The sequence below is a fragment of the Asparagus officinalis genome, chromosome 7 (assembly GCF_001876935.1).
Source record: "Asparagus officinalis chromosome 7, Aspof.V1, whole genome shotgun sequence".
NCBI classification, from domain to species: Eukaryota; Viridiplantae; Streptophyta; class Magnoliopsida; order Asparagales; family Asparagaceae; genus Asparagus; species Asparagus officinalis.
The window spans coordinates 26,099,395-26,113,775 of NC_033800.1; the positions used below are offsets into that span (position 1 = coordinate 26,099,395).

The 14,381-nt window shown below is 33.8% G+C and overlaps 1 protein-coding gene across 1 annotated transcript in view; it reads right to left on the reverse strand.

Annotated features, from left to right (window-relative positions):
- The window catches only part of LOC109848909 (transformation/transcription domain-associated protein-like), a 39,219-nt gene extending 33,359 nt beyond the window's left edge, over nucleotides 1-5,860 (reverse strand). The window contains 7 exon segments of the mRNA XM_020418631.1: nucleotides 412-520; nucleotides 3,797-3,882; nucleotides 3,989-4,114; nucleotides 4,853-5,131; nucleotides 5,134-5,534; nucleotides 5,537-5,563; nucleotides 5,629-5,860. Of these exon segments, the coding sequence (XP_020274220.1) occupies nucleotides 412-520; nucleotides 3,797-3,882; nucleotides 3,989-4,114; nucleotides 4,853-5,131; nucleotides 5,134-5,534; nucleotides 5,537-5,563; nucleotides 5,629-5,686 (1,086 nt within the window). The 5' untranslated portion in view covers nucleotides 5,687-5,860.

Below are 14,381 nucleotides of genomic sequence, written 5' to 3' on the forward strand. Positions count from 1 at the left end.
GGTGACAATGTGATTCCGAAGTCGAAAGGCAATTCCAGACACACAATAATTGACAGCCATGTCCTATATCCATTAAGAAGTAATTCCATAATTTTCAAAAATAGTTGTAAGCCCTCCAGTTAGTGATTGATAATTTCCTATTCCAATCTTTGGCCAGATAAACTAGCTGAAGTTGGTGCCAACAAATATCTTTGTATACAAATGATCCTTTTCTATGCCTGGACTTGATTTTCTTCCGAGGATATTGGCTACATATTTTTTATCTTAGCAGCTCAACAGAAGGTTCTCTAATTGTTTCCCCCCTATAGGCACACTGTTAAGCTTTTTTTATTACTACTTTTCAAGTTTCCAAGTATCTAGCATTTGTCATATCAAACAGAATAAATAATGATGCAATATGCCAAGACAAACCTGAGAAATCGAAAGCTCATTCCGGACATAATGCACTATCTCCGCAAGAAGGCTGTAAGCTAATGGCCTGAGTGTCTCAATACAAACTCGGCCAGTCCCAATCAGAACCCTTGATAAGAAAAAAGAAAAAAATGCAGTTTAGTTAGTACAATTACTAAAATCTTAATAGTACAGCATCCCAGTTCATACATAAATCTAAACATCTGTATCTAGATGTACACGTCTGTATCCGTACATATACATGTGTATATGATCATAGTGGCACGAGAGAAAAAAATGCCATAGGAACTGAAAACACATCCCAGGAAGTGTACTATCAGAGAATGATAGGTACTATTAGAGAATGGTAGATAAACATTCACACATACACACAGAAGCATGTATATGTGATCAGATGTATGCATATATGTGCTGCAGTATCTACAGATGACAGGTAGAATGATGACAAAAAACTAAAAGCAATGGAGATTGACAGAAAGACAGATAGGAAGGAATAGTATCCATTTTCAAGATAATTAAGAATCAAGATATAAAGAATTAGCTTCTTACTCAAATTAAATGGACAATAGATCTGCTGGACACAAAGAATATCTTTGACTTTAATAAATCATACCGATGTACCAACAGTCTAGTTTCCTCGGCCACCAACAAATGACCAGAATCGAAAAGTTCAATTCGACCATCAGTATTAGAATGAGCAGTGGCATCCAAAAATATGAAACGTTAAGTTCCTTAAACAAAGACTAGAAAGACGAATTGACAATATATTCATTTTCACCCACTGGTAGGCTCCAACATATTCATATGGCACAAAAGATCTACTTAATTGAATTATCAAAGGAAAACGGGATGGAATCAGGGCTTCCAACATAAGGCTCATTTCGAGAAAACAAGTTACAGGAATATCAGTCCAAATATAGAGGAAACCTATGAACGTTAACAGAAACACAGTTACCAAATTAAATTAAAGGAAACCTAAATATTATGTATAGAAGAAGTAAAAGTTTCATGAAAGTGATATCCTAAATGAAGAGAGTGGGTATCCCTTGCATAACTGGGATATCTTCTATTATCAGGTTCTACAACCCCTATTGTGACAAACTAAACCCGTCACTAGATATACAACCAAGGATGCACATTGAGGATGGAGTGAGGGAGTGCTTTCCAATTTAAACCTCTAAATAAAGATGGATAAACTTCACCTCAGTACTCAATCATCACGATTTTGACGATCCCTCCACCTAAATAGTAACGAAAATATCAACATCATACATTACTACTCTAATAGTAATCGTAAACAAAGGATGACTCATATTCCTATTGAAAACATAGTACTTGATCAAAAGATCTAAGAGCTAATTTATTTTTATCCTGATAAATCCAATTAATCAAAGTAACACTAAACTAAACCACCACAGATGAAGTGCCTAATATAGACATTAATAATTCTCCATGCAAACAAAAGTGTCACCAAATAGGCCATAAGTTTTTTTTGTTGTGGCATCAATGACAGCAGAACAAGAAGTTCATATGCTAAGTAACATCCTATATGGAAAAAGGTGGTTTTTAGTTGCATGCAGAGTGGATATATCGGTTTTGATGTCCTTCCGATACAATATTTATGGAAAATGTTGATGTCGAATATCACACAGCCAATTGGAAGTCACGGTGTTTATAAAAGAAAAGGGGGCCGCTTTCTTCTTTAACTTTATGTCTGATTCTGGAATTAGGATGGCCGAGCAATCTACACACGAAGAATCATAAGAGGGCGGGGATGAGTTCTCTCGTGGTACCTCCAACGATCAAGTCAGTTGATGAACTTGAGTGGGGTTAAAGTGTGTTCTTATTTTTGTGCAATGTGTGCAGTAAGGGATTTTGGATTGCGAACCTCCTCCTCCCAGCTATGACGAATAGCATTTGTATATAAAGAGGACGTTCATAGCAGATTGGTCACTTCGTCTATGTAAATGACGGTGACAAAGTGTGAGCTGGAAGATGAGTCACCCTTTGCTCTACATGTGTTGACTGGCGACTGGAGGAGAAGTCACCGCGCATGGGAGAGGGTGTCTACGTAATTTCTGGAAAATGATTGAGAGCGTGGCAGAAGACACGTGGGCATACTGAATCATCTCTCGCTTACAGGTGTCGGCTGGCGACTGAAGGGGAAGTCACTTCAGCATAAGAGAGGGTGTCTCCGTATTTTTCGGAAAGTGATTGACAAGTCATGGAGGCACGTGACGCAGCTGACAAGTCATGGAGACCATTAGGCTAAAATATGGATAAGATTTGTCTGATATGGACTGAAATGTTGACATATGCTCTTGGGGAGAAGCTTGAGGCCTGGGCCGAGTCCTTAACTTAGCCGATAGCAGGGAATGTCCCTCAAGTCGTCTCCGAGAATTGCCCAATGAGTGGTCGAGTGTCCTAAGTAGGTCGTCCTCAGCGATAGGGTCGACCGATCCCGTCTTTCGTGTCGGCATGGAAAAAGGTCGACTTGATGAGTCGGCGGGGTTGAGGCCTCTGCTGGGCTTAGGCCACTTAAGTGGGTTTGAGGTTATTTTGTTAGGACTCTTATTGTATCATTTTGCAAATGCTCGTGCCTTGGGTGAGTGAACACCATAATAGAAAAAGTATCATTTTTCAATTTTTACCACTTTTCCCGATATATTGAAAATATTGCCAGATATTTCATTAAGGAAATATCAGCCGATATTGGCTAATATCTAAATTAGAAGGGTTATTGAGTTTGAGTTAGGTTTTGGTTCCCACCAAACCTGAAAACTTAATAAATTCCTAAGCCCAAATACCCTAAATCCCAAGTCAATCTCATATTTCTCCTCCATTTTCCTCCGGCACTCCAGCACAAAAACGCTAGGCGATCTCAGATACGAATCTCTCTCCTCTCTTACTCTTCTCCAGTTCTCCTCTCTCATCTCCTCCTCAGACCCCCTCTTGCCCTCTCCTCTCTCCCTCAACTCCTCTCTCCCTTCTCTCTCTGTCTTCCTCTATCTCCTCTGTTCCTCTCTCTCTCTCTCTCTCTCTCTCTCTCTCTCTCTCTCTATCTCTATCTCTCTCTCACAGACCTCTAATTATATCTAATGTCTCTAAACGTCATATATCATTATTCATGATGCAAATCCTCATGTTTAGAATACATTAAATCTGTTTTGATTACATATTACAATGTTATGCTACATATATACATCATCTAATATGACACCCCGATATTTTTTACATATCCCCGATATATTCCTGATCTCCGCAATCTGATATGGATTTTGGTCATCCGATATTTCCGAAATTTTAGATATTTAATACATTGGTTGCATGAGCATTAACAGGTGTATAAAAACACTAAAGTAGACTCCCATCGAGCATCTAGTACCTCTCCTCTAAAAGTGTGTCGATTAAAGGGAATAGGCCTCGTTTAAAGTCTGTGTTCAGGACATGCTTCAATGCTATTAGTAGTTCCTGCAAACAAGACACAATAAATAATTTGAGTACTGCATAATGAAAAATTAAATAAATAAATTAATAAATAAATAAAAGATATGGTAAAGATGTAATTGTTTCTAACCTTCCTAATTGAAACTGAATCAGGACAATTAACCAGCAAATTCACAATGCTCTTACAGATGTTCTCCTCGTGAGGTCTTATATAGTCAGCATAACTCTTCAACAGGTAGGTCAAGAACGAAAGAGTCTGAATCAAAAGAAATAAAAATTAACATTGTATGCCAATACACAGTCACAGGATTCTCCATTTATTCAAAAGTTTTTTCTTCAGGAAAACTATCTGCTATTTCTTCAACCAGATGTCACTAGAATCATAGTGAAAATGACTCAGTCCCATTCTTAAAATATATCTAAATTGTTTAAACAACTAGTATGGATTAGCAATTGATTACACTGTGTTACTGCTCACTAGATAGACTCAGCATCCTTTGATCTCAGTCCAGTTTCAAATGTTAAACGTTCTTTAAGAGTCATAGTTTTTCAGTTCTTCCACTTATTAATTTCCCAGCACCAACTTGTGACCTGAGATTAAAGGGGGAAAAGGTTTAAATGTTAAATAGAATGCCCTTCAAGATACTGCTCTTGCAGTTTCCCAACCATACCATAAAGTATTTTTAGCCATACATATCAATAATCACTTACCAACTTTGCCGTAGATGAACTAACAAAATTAGTCATTTGCACATCAATAGAACAGATCCTGACATTTTAAAGTCGCATACATGGTAACTATTCAAATGTTAAAAGTTATATTATCCCATCCTAAACTTTGCCATTAAGAATGATGTTCTTTGCATGTCTGGTAATCTACAAGTATTTTGAAATATATTACCATTTTACTCCAAATTCTTAATTTTGCTACAAACCGAAGTTTGCCCCCAAATGATACCTTATACTAGTGAAAGTTCCAATAAAAAGATCCTACCTTAACTTGAGCCCCCTTCAATTCAACAAACTGTGTCTTCAGATGAGGAGCCACCTTTTCCGGCCCCGGAATCGATATAGCCTCTACCATCATCGGCAATAAGAAGGGAATATTCGTCTGCACAAGCTTAGTATACAGCTGAAACAGAAACATCACCACCAGCGGGCTCTCTGTCACAATCTTAAACGACCTAGTGCTCGGGTTCAGCTGCCCAGCCCCGACGAACGGCACCACTGGCGTATCAAACCCATCATCCCCTTCCATCTTCATCATCCCCGCGCCGCGACGGCATTCGGGTTGTTGAAGAAATGGGCAACGGTGTTCTTGAAGTTGTGATAAATATTGCATACGAAATCGAGGAAAGGCTGGACTTCAGACTCAACTGTGGGTCGAAAATTGCGAAGGAGGTCGAAGATGATGCGGATGGAGATGAGAGCGTTGTCCTCGTTGTCGTTGGTGAGGACCTGAAGAGAGAGCTTGAGCAGGTCCTGGACGAAGGGGCGAAGAACCTCGCTGTGAGGGAGGCGATTAAGGATCTCGACGACGACGTTGCGGAGCTTGTGCTCGGCGTTTTCTGTGAGCTGAGGGGTCGTGATCTCAGTGAGGATGAGCTTGAAAGCGTGGAAATAGCACTTCAAGAAGTTCAAGTACTCGGACGTGTGGGCGAGGCTGTCTCGGACCCCATCACCATTTGAAGCCTCGCCTGAACCGCTTGTAAAAAAAGAGAGAGAAGTTAGTAGTTAGAGAGAGAGAGAAATTAGGGTTTCGGAACCTACAGAGTTCGGGTTCGACGAGGCGTTGGGCGTGAAGCTCGTAGTTGAGGATAGGAGCCATGGCGGAACCCTAGAAAAGCTAGGGCTTCCCCGGCTAGGGCTTTACGATGATTTTCGTTTGACTTTTGATGGTTTCTTTTGATCGATTTTGGATTGGGGAAGGGGTTTATGGTTTTGTTTGCGCTTTTGGGGAAGAAAGAGAAAATTAGGGGGAGGGCGGTGTTGGGAAGCACGGGGAAATTGGAGAGGAGAGAAAATATTAACCGGAAGAGGGAAGGGTCGAGAGGTGGGTCAATGGACGCGTGTCGAAATATTTGTTGGTGATCGAAGATGAATCCTCTTTTGCGGAGTACATTGGATTTTCATCTCAAGCGAATTTGCCTCTCTTCACGTCAGCTTATAGGTTCTGTTTGGATATCATTGTGTTTTACTTGTTTTCATGGTGTTTTTGTTAAAAACAAAACACCATGCGTTTGGAAACTATAGTGTTTTTTGAGCTAAATCATCCTCAAATCAAAAACACAACACTTATTTCGAAACACCTTTTAGGTGTTTTAAGTTTGATGTTTTGGTTTTGAGTTTGAGAATATGTTAATATAATATCTAACATAATATGTTAAATATAAATAATATATAGTTATTATCAACAAACTAATTATATTATACTATATTATATTATAATTAATCTAATATAATAGTAATATTTATTAAATAATATAAATATAAAATAATCAAAATGTCTTATATAATAATATAATAACGTAAAAATAATATATTCATAATATAATAATATTGATTTATATCAGAAATTATTATAGTATTATTAATAAACTCTAACATATTAGAAACTATAGTATATTATATAATATTAAAATATTTGTAATATATAAATTTATTAATAATATAGTAGTAATAAAATAATATTAACATTATTAATAATATTATATTATATTAATAATAGTATAATATTATATTAATAATAAAATAATATTATTTTAATAATATTATATAATATATAACAATAACAAATTGATATACCCAAAATGAATTATGATATATTAATATTAATTTGAACATAATATGGATAAATTATAATTAATAAGAATTAGGTAAAGATGAGAAGTTGAAGCCTTTTAAAGTATAATATAAAATTATTAATATATTATACACTAAATAATTTAATATATTAATAAAGTAAAATAATTTTTAATATTAAAATAATTTAGCTGCTAACAATGTTAATCGTAAAAATAATATATTCATAATATAAAATAGTTTGATTTATATCATAAATTATTAGAAGATATTATTAATAAACTCTAACTATATTAGAACTATAATATTTATATAATATTAAAATTTTGTAATATGGTGAATTTATTAATAATGTTGTAGTAATAAATAATATTAACATTATAATAATATATTAATTCTACTAATAATAGTATAATATATATTAATAATAAAATAATATTATTTTAATAATATTATATAATATATAACAATAACAAATTGATATACGCAAAATAGTATAATTAATACTATACATTATTTTATAAAATGATATGTAATAATTATAATATAATAATAATTATAAAATAATATAACTTATTAAAGTACAATATAATATTATAATACGTTATACAGTATTATTTTATATTTAATACATGTAATAATTTTATAATGTAAAGTAAATATTATAATATTTTATTTATAATATATTTTATTATAATTAATATATAATATATTAATATTATGTTTAGTATTAATGTTGTAATAGGTTAAACTAATGTTGAACAAAAACACTCAATATGGTGTTTTGAAAACACTTTAAGCGAAAAACATAACACCATGGTGTTTTTTACAAAAACACAATAAGGAAAACACCATGATATCCAAACGAAGCTCAGGTTTTTGAGGTAGTAATATGACTTTCACATGGGATCTCTGATGATAAATAGGATGGAAATTTGTAGTATTTGATTTCTTTTAAGTAGAGTTTTTAAGTAAATTGCAATCGAGATCCATGCTTCTAGGGCTGAGCACTGTTGAAGTAAACCCGATTAAACCGACCAAAGCTACCGAATTTTGGCTGTTCAATTTAGTTTTCGAAAAACTTTGATTATGTTCGGTGAAGCCGAAAATAACTGGAGCGACCACCCTCAACATAATTGCCTAAAACCAACACGTGTTCAATGTGAATAAATAATTTATACTAATATTTGTATATATCTTAATTGATAGATACTTGGTTTTAGTTTGTAAAGTCGTTGATTTGACGAGTTTTCTCTCTGTTTTGGGGGGTATGAAATTAATGAGCAAAATATTTGAATGAGTAATAGTCTCATCTTTTAACTAAGAACTATCTAAAGTTACATGTCTAAGGCCAGATCGAATAGCATCGAACCTATTTGATACGATTCGGTTCGGTTTTGACTCTAATTCGGTTCAGTTTGGTTTGATAAAAAATAGTCAAAACTGATCGAACAGATCGTTTACTCACCCCCGCGTGTATCTCATTTTTTAGATATGAAGATTTTGCCAAATAGCAAACAAGAAGTATATAATTTATGGTACACTTAGTATTAGTCGGTGAAATAATCGTAACAGAAGGTAATGAATGTGTGACATCTTTGCACAAAGTAAGAAGCAATAAGTGTGCTAAGAATAGAGTTCAAGTTGGATGATGTTACATGTCATTATTTATATTCGTGTTCTATGACATGTGTTGTCATCTATTACTTTATTACTTATATATACTTTTATACTAAAATAATTGTTATTGGCATTGGAATATGTCATGTGCGATCATTTCTAAAGTATCTCCTTTTGGAAATAGTTTTTATCAATGTTTATGCACCTTACATGCTATTATACACAGCTAATTATTTGTCGTTGAGATAGATTACTACTACTTCGAAAAACTGTAGATAGACTACTGCTACTACTTCCACTTATAACCATTAACCAATCACCAATTTAAATTTAAAATAATGATATTTCTACTATTTTTTTGGCAGTGGACACTATATAAATCCAATTTTCAATGGAGGTGTTCGGAACATGATTCGGGCTCAACCATGTTAATTAGGCAAGAAAAATGGGACATGAGTTGAGACTGAGGATGAAATGCATGATGCAAAGAAAATGACATGTCATTGAAATCGCATGCAATCTAAGCTTTAGGGTGACATAAAAGTCTCCCACGCCTTTTCGTCATTTGCTCGTGGTCAAGTGAAAAAAGTAAAACCATTTTCTTTTCATATTTTGTTTATCCATGAGTCACTTGACCATCTTATACAGAGGAGCATAGCATGCACTAGAGGAAATTATACAAGGGGGTGAGGGCTGACATGCGCCAATTAATGTAAACATTATACAAAATCATGTCAACATTTAAAATTCCAACTCTTTCTCTATTTGTAAGAAAGACTTTCTTTCTTTCTTTTTTGTTGAAACAAACACAAGAATGGGAAATTTTTTTACCCCAAATAATTTTGTACTGATAACAACAGTGCCTTCCACTTCTTTCCAAGTTGTTTTTTTTTTCAAACAGTCGCACCCTTAATATATTAACGCAAATAAATTTCTAAACCAGTACAAATAATATGAAAAACGTATATTTTCACAACAAGATAACCGCCACTATTTGTAGAATGCAACACATGTAAGACATCCCCTAGAAAACGAATATTATCCACGTCTTTCTAGTTTTCATGCTTTACCCGTATCTATGTAGGGGCTGTTCATAATTTTTCCCTCATTTTGGAGTGGATTACAAATTCTAGGAACAAAAAGTGACATTTTTTGGGGGTTTTAGATTCCATAGTTGGTGTTTGTTTCAATAAAGCTTTTTGAATGTTTAATCCATAAAATGCAAAACGTAACTATTTTTTAGAATTTGACAAATTTTATTAATTGGAAAGGATTTGTCAATCTTATAAATGGGTACAGTTAGGAGTATCCAATTGGGCATCGGCCTGGACTCGGCCGGGCCCGGGCTCGGGAAAAGCCCAAAAAATCTTGGCTGATTGGGCTTTGGGGCATGGGCCTGAGTTGTGTTGATGAAGCTCGGTCCAAGCCCGGCCCGACGATATATATATATTATATTTTTTTGTATATAATTATACAATGATATGGTCATTAATGTATACTTATATATATATTTCTTAGTGTGTGTGATTTATTTTGAGAAAAATGGTCATAGCTTTGTAGTCCTAAGTGTATATAGTTGTATATATTTAATTACTCAAGTATATATACACACACAACAAGTATTGTATTATATACTTAGTTATGGTGTTTTCAAATACCAAAGTGCAACCCTTTGCCAGCAACGGACATGTGTACTTCTACATGCAATGCCCCAATTAAAGTAGCGGCCAAGACCAGCAAGGATCTTGACTTAGCCAACCCACCAAGTCAACATCCCCTTAGGACAACTCGAAGGGCGGTACTTATTGGTCTTCTTGTCGAAGAAGACTTGCAAACGAGCCTACTCGACCAATTATTTGACGCCTCGCGAGGTCGACTCGAAAGACGTTACTTCTCGGCCAAGTTAGAGGATAACTTCAACCTCGAGTCTCTCCCACTGACAACATGTCAGTATCGCATTTAATGCTTGGCAGGCGCCATCATGCCTCTAGTCCCGATAGTCTTCATGACTCATTGGGCCATGTCGGCACCGTCATGCCTCCAATCGTTTCTCATTTAATGCTGAGGTGATCTCCCCTCCAGTCGCCAGCTTGCACCAGTAAAGAAAGTGCTGACGCAGCCGCCAGCCCATGCTTCTTCATCGTCATCCTGTGCTCAGCCACAATGACGGTCCTACCCTTATACCATCAATATAAATAGAGGTACTATTCTAACATAAAGGAGGCTAGTTCTTCTTGAATTTAAGCTACCTTAAGTTGTTGTTCTACTGCACTACAGAACTTACGCAGTTCTTTATTTTCCTACTCAAGTTCACCAACTGACTTGATCGTCGGAGGAACCATGGGGAAACCAAACACCGTCCTCTCACGAGCTGTTATTTGTGCAAGCTCAAGCCACTAGACTCATAACCGGATATTCGGGGAAGGAAGCGGCCCCTCATTAATCTCACCCCCAACCACTATTTTAATTGACTTTGTGATCACTTAACATCAACATACTTATATATATACTCTTATCATGATGTAGGTACTAAAATATGAGTACATATAATATAGCTATATGTATACTTATATGTCTATATTATAGACTTATAGTCGTATAAGTTACTAAGTATATATAAGTACATAAGTATAATTATATATAAGAATATTGCATATAGTATATATAAAAGTATATCATATAAGTAAAGTACATATCTATACTTAAATAAGCATAATGTAAGTATGTAACAAATACATATATAACTATATAATACATATTTATAAATAAGTGATATATAATTATGTGATTTTCTCTCTCTCAAGTTATAACTTATAAACATATACAATATATTTAAATGTAATATACGTATATATAATATATACCTATATACTAATATGTAAGTATATACTAATACATACTTATATAAGTATGACAAGATTAATCTATTTTTTAGCAATTTTTTGCAAAAAAAAAAAAAAACTGGGCCAACCCGGAGCCCGATCGGGACCCAAACCCAGGCCCGACCCAGGCACCCCTGGTCCAAGTCTGGGCTAGGCACCGCACTAGCCTATTTAGACAGGCCTAGGTATGGTTACCCTAATTGACATACCATTGTATTTTGTTCTTTGGTGGAGTGGTAAGTTCAACAAGGTAAGCATATTCACTTCTCATTCTTTTTTAAATTGAAACAAATAATAGATTACAAATTCTAAAATTTGTCATCCTTTAATTTTGGGTTTGAACAAAACAAGAGATTACAAAGTTTGGAATTTTCTTTCCTATAATAATGTTGAGCTAAATAAAATATTAGAAATCCTAAAGGATGTATAAAACACTATGAATTTGAAATTTTTATGAGATTATAAATCCTAAAAATTTAGGATTTAAACCAAGCAACCCCATGGGACGGTCTATTATCGAAAATCGTTACAGATATATTGGTTTTCATTATTTTTTAATTAGATAATAATATCGACGATAGTCTATTTTGCATGTATATTAATCAAAATATATTATTACCACAATATGTGTGTAACAGCACCATTACATCAGTACTAAATAACGTGCATCGCATGAGAAACAACTAGTTGTAACTATGCAAGTGTCGCTTTATCCTTCCTTCCTATTTGATTTCTGCAGAGGACCCTCTATAAGATTTGTATCAGTTGATTGTATCCTATTTGCTGGAAGAAGAAACTTTTTCTACAGACAACCCACTGCAGAAATCATATAAAGGAAAAAGAATTATGAATGTCAGAATCAACTAGGATCAGAAAAAAGAAAACGATTATAAGCAACACTTTTAAATAAAAAGAATTTAGCTGTTTAGTAAGGTTGTCAAATGGGTGGTTTTGATTGGGTTTTGGGTGGGTCATAAATGGGTGGGCACATTTGTGCTCATTTGTCCATTTATGGCTCATTTAACATTTACTGAATGGGTCACTTCTCACCCATCCATTTATTAAATGGGTAGTTCATTGGTGACCCAATAACCCATTTAGCTTTGAACTTTTATATATAAAAAAATTTAGGGGTCTATTTTCCAAGCTTTCAAATGACATATGAAATTTAAAATTTTTTAGCAACCCTCTATAAATTTAAAATTTATAAACAACACCGTCAAAAATTTAAAATTTGTAAAAAACACCCTCAATGGTTTAGAATTACAAAAACCACCCTAAAATTTTAAAACCTACGAATGACAAATGAAATTTAAAAATTACCAGCAGCCCCCTAAAATTTATAATTTGCAAAAAAACACTCTTAAAAGCTTAAAAATTGTAAAAAATACCCTCAAGAGTTTAAAATTACAAAACAATCTCAGAATTTTCTAAACTTGTAATTGACACATGAAATTTAAAAATTTTCAGCAGTCCCCTATAAATTTAAAATTTACAAACGACACCCTTAAATTTTAAAATTTGTGAAAAACACCCTCAATGGTTAAGAACTACAAAATCCACCCTAAAATTTTAAAACCTACAAATGACACAAGAAGTTTAAAAATTATCATCAGCCCCCTAAAAATGTATAAATTGTAAAGAACACCCTCAAAATTTAAAAAATTGTAAAAAAAACCCTCAAGAGTTCAAAGCTACAAAACAATCTAAGAATTTTCTATACTTGCAAATGACACATGAAATAAAAAAAATTGAACAGTCCTCTATAAATATAGAATTTACAAATAACACACTCAAAGTTTTAAAAATTACAAAACACCCTCAAATGATTTAGAATTACAAAAGCGACCCTAAAATTTCAAAACCTACAAATGACACATGAAATCTAAAAATTACTATCAGCCCCCTGTAGATTTATAATTTATAAAAAATACCCTTAAAGTTTAAAAATTACAAAAACTCCCTCAATAGTTCAAAATTATATAAAACTCTCGAAATTTTCTAAACCTATAAATGACAAATGAAATTTGGAAATTACCACCACCTGCTTGTAAATTTGAAAATTATAAAAAACACCCTAAAAGTTTGAAAATTATGAAAAACACCCCAAAGTTTAAAATTTATGGAAACACAACCACAGAAGATGCTTGTAATTTCTAGGTTTGTAGTGTGTTTATCTACATGTATTGGAACTTTTTTGGTGTTTTATGAAGTTTTGAAATTTTAAGGGTGTTTTTTGTAAATTTTAAAACTTTGGGTGTATTTTTTACAAATTTTAAATTTACAAGGGATGTTAGAGATTTCTAAATTTCATGTATCATTTGTAGGTTTAGAAAATTCTGAGAGTTTTATATAATTTTGAACTCTCGAGGGTGCTTTTTATAATTTTTAAAATGTAAGGATGCCTTTTGTAAATTATAAATTTATAGGGGCCTGCTAGTAATTTTTAAATTTCATTTGTCATTTGTAGGTTTTTGTCACGCCCCGGGTCCAAAACGTGATAATTTGGAGCGTGACTCGGTCGGCAATGCAACCATACGGTTACATTCACGCCTCTGGATCATCCTATATACAGATATATTGCTAAAGAACTATTACATAGAGCATGCAACTAAAATAACAAAGGAACTAGATAGATAAAGAAGCTCTGAAAAGACAAATTCTCTTACATGTCCATAACTTTTCAAAGTAGGAAAGAGGAAAAATACATCTTAGTCTGGAGTACCACAAGTGATTACAAGAAAGACTCAATAACTGAAGCTGAGAGAGTGAAAAGAGAGAAGGTGATCACTGTCGCTGGTCTTAATCCTTAAAGTACTCTTGGTCCTGCGAAGAAAGAACAATTCCCGAGTCTGGGGCATGCAAACCCCAGGGGAGTCAGAAAACTCCCAGCAAGCATGTAAAATGAGGAAATTGCGCGCATATAAGTATAAGTGGTAGATATAAAGAAAAGATGAATTCTAAATTTTCAGTGATAAAAGAAAATGCTACTCTTATAATTCAAAATAAGATGAAAGTTTAGTTAACGATGATAAAGGAAAATTTCTAAACATGTATATCAAACAAGGTCTACCCTTAAGCATACATCTTATACCTTATACTAAAAGGGGGTAACATTTTGAAACCCACAACATGCAATGAGTACGTTGAGGGAATAATCCAAACAAGGAAACCATCGTATATACCATATATGTCATATTGTAAATCTCTAAATATTAA